We start from the raw sequence: 5,718 nt of genomic DNA on the forward strand, positions 1-5,718 counted from the left end.
AAGCCTTGAGAAATAGATATGATGATTGAAGAAGACACTGACAATTTTGAAAGGAGCAGTCTTTTAGTTTGGCAACATATTATTGGTTTCCAAAAATATGGACATCTTATTTGTTTATCTTATTTTGTGAATCTGAGAGGTTCTTTTGTGAATGTAAGAGGTTATTTTATGAATCTTAAATCTTAATATATACAAAAGACCTGGAAATCTTATTTGTTGGTATTAATTTGTGAATCCTGGGTCTAATTTTCGCGATTATTAGGAAGATTCGTAATCTTATTAGAAAGGAACGGTCGACTGGCTAAACGGTCTTATTTTATGAATGACACAATTTAAATATCTTACTTGGCTTATGTAAAATGGATTATTGTGAATTATAGACGTTATTTCATGAATCTTACCGTGTGAATGACAATATATAAATCCGAGGTCTAATATTGTGAATCGACTTGTTTTGTGAATCCATCTTTTGTGAATATCGTCGTTTTTGGATCTCAGGCATTCTTTTGTAAATCTCAGGTCTCATTTTGTCGACTTGTTTTGTGAATCCATCTTTTGTGAATATCGTCTTTTTTGAATCTCAGACATTCTTTTGTGAATCTCAGGTCTCATTTTGCGAATCAGACGCTTTATAAATCATATGGCTTATATAAAATGAATTATTGTGAATTGTAGACGTTATTTTGTGAATACAGGAGGTAAAACATCGTCACGAAACAGGAAAATAGCCTTTCTCCCACGTCAAATTGAGATACGAGGACGAGTAAATGATTTCAGGTGTGATGTATGTTTTCGTGTGAAAGACACCGAGAACCACCAAATCCAAATAACCCGAAAAATAGGAATTCCTCCAGGCTGGAGCCTTCATCACCTTAATAGAACAGGTAAAAACAGTCCTACTCCTACCTTGTTACAAAAGCCAAGAAAATTCCAAACTTAACCCTCTATTCAACTGTATATAACACCTTTCCTAACCACCAACCTCACAAACTCTTACTATAACTTATCAAAACTTCCCACTAATCACTACAGAAACATTAATTAACCATGATTAATATCCTCCTCCCCATCCTCGTCCTCGTATCTCAATTATCCACCTCCGAATATCATCCACGTCAAATTTCACAAATTCAAGCGACTAATCAATTCCATTGATTAAAATCAACTATTACAAAAGGAGATCTACTAAATAAGCAGATTAGCACCCAACTAAATGACTAATAACATATTCACTAGAATACTTGATAGATCCTGCATATACCATCTAATACTATACTAACATAATACTTGATTGTATCCACCACAAGTTAAATTCCACGCATAAGGGACAAATGCCTCCGACGAACCAACCAGAGATAAGTAAGTATACACTGCATAACACCCAAAACTCACAGCAAAAGAATAAATGCTGCCCCATTTCTACTACACGCTCACAAAGACAATCATGAAGAATAAATTCCCAACCAGAGAAGCATACACTGAAGAACGATCTCCCTGCTTCACATCATCTCACCACCATAGACAAGCACATCTTGCTACTTATACTCCTATATCAGAAAACACGTAAAATATTTCAAAATATATACACGGACAAGCATGGCTCGCTACTATTCAAAATATCGCGGATACTATGAATGAATGGGGATTTGATATGCAAAAGTTATTAAAGAACCGGGACTGTACCGTTCTAGTATTTGCATCCCATGAAAGTAGTTGCATCATTACAGACTTTCGAAAATCTGGCATTCTCTGCAATTGTAAGAAATTATAGTTGAAATTAATGAACAACACAGTTTCAAATACAGATTTCATGTACGTATCTTTGTTCAACTTGTTTCTTACCCGATAATTGTCCTGGATTTACGCAATCACCGAGCTCACAGTCCAACATACTCAAATACCTCAACACGTGAGCTCCACAATCAAAACTGAATGTAGTATAGTGTTCAACTGTTTAGTAAACAATATTTAATTTCCGTAAAGCGGACACATTAGGGAATAACTTGCTTATTTGATTGTTGAGGAACTTTGAGAGTTATAACCCTGTGAGAGTGCAGAAACCGCATGGGATAATATGACGGGGAACTACTTGCCAAAATAGGAGATAATTTGGCCACCTGAAAATGTTTTGAGTTAATACTGATTGTACACTAAAAATGTTTTATATACTCCGATTCACAAACTCTCAAGGGTTAGATTAGGCAAATAATTAATACCGTGTCTATGGTTGTATTATGTACATCATAAGACTGTACTTTCGCGCTTGAGTTGAGGATGTAATTCGTTTTACTCTCCATATCGCATATACAAGCCCACCAATGTCTGTCTTTGATCAGCGGTATAAAAACCTGATATAATAAAGATTAGTCTCCAATTTACAGTCCTACATGTCCGCCACAAAAAAAAAAAAAAAAAATATTGTTGAGGGACCAGACCTTTCGGATTGTGGCACCATTCACCGGTTTGTATGTCCCATTGATGTATTGATTCCAAATACAAGGGTTTTTCTTCTTTGTACAGTTCTACATACCACAAAAGGTGATTTTACAAACCATATTAATTTGGGATAATCAAGATACTTGAATATTAAAACAAGTTCAAAGCTAACCACGATGACAGTCGATGGCAAGTACAGAAGATCTGGTCGATGAAGTGTCGTCCTAATCCCAAACATATCAATCACCTAAAAAAATAATATTAGGAATGAAACAAAAGATTACAGATAATACAATGAAATGAACGCCGATAGTAGTCTACTTACTTGATCCATAACCCACTGACGCGGTCTAAGCGTAGATAAAGCCGCTCGTGTGACTTCCATCCACTCAGTACACACCATAGCCTCGCTGTAGTAAGGCACATTAAGAAACATTACTAGAATTATCCAAATAAAAATAAAAATAAAAGTAAAGGGGCAAGGGAAAAGCACAAAAAAATAAAAGTAAAGGGGAAAAATACTTACTGTGTGACTGTATCTCTTCCTTTGCGGTGCCAAATAAACTTCACAAGGTCGTCTTCAGAATAAGGTAGACGCCGGTAGCCCCTGTCAAATATTAATAAGACAGCTTAAGATCTGTGATTCACAAATCAAGATCTTTGATTCACATAATAAGACCCACGATTCAGAAATTAAGAACAACAGATAAAACCAATAATAACATCTAAGATTCACAAAACATGATTAACAAGGGAATGGGTTATACATAGGCACACAATTCCACTCTTCTGCACTTCGTTCGACAGTAGCTTTCAACATGTTGTCACCGGAGGTCATAATTCGTAGGCATAACTTCAATGCATAGCGTTTGGTTGACTTACCTATAAATGCAAAACAAAAAGTCCTTATAATTATTCCAAAGTTCACGAAGGCGGCCCCTGTGTTTCAGAAAATTAACTCCAGTGTCCGACAAATCTAACTCTCAGGTTCACATGGTTAAGTAAAGGTATCTTCTGAAGTTATAATTAAAGGACGAGTCGTTTTGTTCCCTTTGTAATGCTCCAACAGGTGAAACAAATAGACGCCGGTATCCATTTCACCGGACTTCAAAATTGAAGGAGGGATAAACAACTCAGGCATCATGTGCCCTGCTGCGAATCTTGGTGAAACCCAATTAATGAGCCTGTCTTTCTGCACAGACACAACCTAAATTAGCACTTAATTATGTGGATGTGTTACATGCTTGTCAAACACTTTGATCGTGAATTCACGAAAAAAAGTAAATTCACAGCTTTGCATAACCAGAAATGGAGGAAAAGACGCACCGTAGGTTGCACATAATCAGAATAGTTAACATCTACTCCATTCATAGGGTGTATGACTGTCAATTTATTCCATCGAAGGTCGAAACAAAAGAAGAACGGTGGGAATGATGTAGACATGATTGGAGTGCAAATCTGAAAACAAGACAAGATGAAATGAAAAGAAGAACATAAAGATGAAAATAGGTTTCACAAAACATAATAACACCAAACCAAAACTTACTAATTGAACTGAAGAAACATCAATATTTTCCAGACAACCCGGGGGGGAACTAACACCGTCATTGGAGTATGGAACAAATAAACGAACAGGAGAATCCGGTGATTTCAACTTCTCATTATTGTTTAGGATCTCACACCAAATATTTGACTTGAGAACATACTCGATCACCTTGAGGTATAGTCCTCAACATGCTCCTTGTCAATCTCTCGAGTGTTACTTTGAAAAAGAATATCACCGCACTCAACAATCAAAACAATCGATTCGCAAAACAAGCCGTCGATTCGCAAAACAATCTATTGGATTCACAATATAAGCCCTACGATTTATAAATTGTCCGATTCACAAAATGAGACCTGAGATTTACAAAACAAGGTCATAGTCAAATACCTTTGTCCTCTTTGTTGAGCAAAGCCCAAAATCCAACAAAGTATTTTCTCCTCCCTATTAAAAGGAGTAATAACACCGATGTTTCTTTGGAGATACGGAGATCGATAGGCGCACTGGAATTATCTCTCTTCTAGGATGCACAATGGCGGGGAGTATTGACATCAACATTATTGACATCAACATGATCGTAAAGCGATGGTGCAGGGAATGTAGGAAATCTGGTTCCCTCATCCTCTTCCCTCGACACCGATCTATTCTTTCCTCGCCTTTTATGCTTTCCTCACCTGGTCCCTCTTCTTCGCTTTCGCACGGACCGGTGGTTTCATCACCCGACAAACGGTTTCCACGACGACGACGAATGTACGGGTGAGTGACCAATGGTTTTTCAGGCAATTGCTCGATTCTTCCACACACGATTTCGGAGATGGTGGACGGACGATCGGAATCATTGGAGTATCAGGTAAATCAATAACAATTGGGGTTTCGGCTAGTTCGATAACTGGTGTTGGTGTTGGTGGGACCGAGGATCAATAGAAGATCTGTCTTCTTGGAAGATAAAAAATGATCGTCGTCGCTAGCAGCCTCCACCGTGGGCAATCTTGGGGTTGGCAATCTTGATTTACGACGTTTCGAATGGGTTTGCTTGTCACTTTGGGATCTGGTGGACGAATCGGTACAAAAGTGTCATCCATAATTTCCAATGCCGCACGTAAATCAGCGTCGGACCATCCACCCATCCTGTCCACATCGTCATTAACAACGTGCTCATTCTCCACAACATTCGCTGCAATGGATAACGTGTTTTCAACGATATTATTGACCACGTTGTCCAAATTCAGTTCACCGTCCTCATCCTTCTTAGCATCCTCTATATTTTCCTCCTTATTCCCATCATCGGCATTTTCTTCATCCCCAACATTCTCATCAAACTCATCCTGTTGGGATGAAATATACCCGTCCGCAATACCATTAACGGCTGCCACCATAGTAGAAACCACTGCTGAGGAAGGTAGCTTGATCGTAGCTTGAATAGCAAGAGATCTGCAGCTAGCGAAAGTCAGCTCACGCCCTTTGCTTTGCGGCTTCAGCAAGTTTGTGAACAATATCACACTTACTGTCACTAAGGCCATCAGTTTCCTTGTCACCACAATGTGGAATATCAGACCCTATATCTGGTTTGCCTTCTTCGTGGTATTGGATGATTGATTTGGACTGAACATGCTCAATCTTTATGACCGGTGGCTGAGGTGCGGGTGCGAGTGTGTGGTAGCTCATGACAAGGGGAGGCTCCACAAAACTTTGACCGAAACCTTTATTTGCCTTCAACTCCTGTTTAATTCTTTTTGCAA

General features: G+C 38.4%; 1 protein-coding gene across 1 annotated transcript; it reads right to left on the reverse strand.

The window, feature by feature from the left end:
* Nucleotides 1-1,991: 1,991 nt before the first annotated feature.
* LOC141648883 (uncharacterized) lies at nt 1,992-5,355 on the reverse strand. Its single transcript, XM_074457590.1, has 10 exons — nt 5,020-5,355; nt 3,763-3,894; nt 3,538-3,628; nt 3,204-3,318; nt 2,963-3,043; nt 2,762-2,846; nt 2,609-2,683; nt 2,436-2,522; nt 2,217-2,348; nt 1,992-2,117 (listed from the first exon to the last, which is right to left on the reverse strand). Exons 1-10 carry the CDS (start codon nt 5,353-5,355, stop codon nt 1,992-1,994), a joined length of 1,260 nt encoding a protein of 419 aa, XP_074313691.1.
* Nucleotides 5,356-5,718: the final 363 nt, after the last annotated feature.

The sequence above is a fragment of the Silene latifolia genome, chromosome 3, assembly GCF_048544455.1.
Source record: "Silene latifolia isolate original U9 population chromosome 3, ASM4854445v1, whole genome shotgun sequence".
NCBI lineage: Eukaryota > Viridiplantae > Streptophyta > Magnoliopsida > Caryophyllales > Caryophyllaceae > Silene > Silene latifolia.

What these genes read in the sequence shown, in the direction of transcription:
- LOC141648883 (XM_074457590.1), bottom strand. Translation starts at nt 5,355, where the DNA reads ATGGTGGCAGCCGTTAATGGTATTGCGGACGGGTATATTTCATCCCAA. An exon ending in GGAAGAGATACAGTCACACA is followed by an intron (nt 2,847 to 2,962) that starts GTAAGTATTTTT and finishes GCCTTACTACAG; the next exon opens with CGAGGCTATGGTGTGTACTG. An exon ending in ATGGTGCCACAATCCGAAAG is followed by an intron (nt 2,349 to 2,435) that starts GTCTGGTCCCTC and finishes TTATTATATCAG; the next exon opens with GTTTTTATACCGCTGATCAA.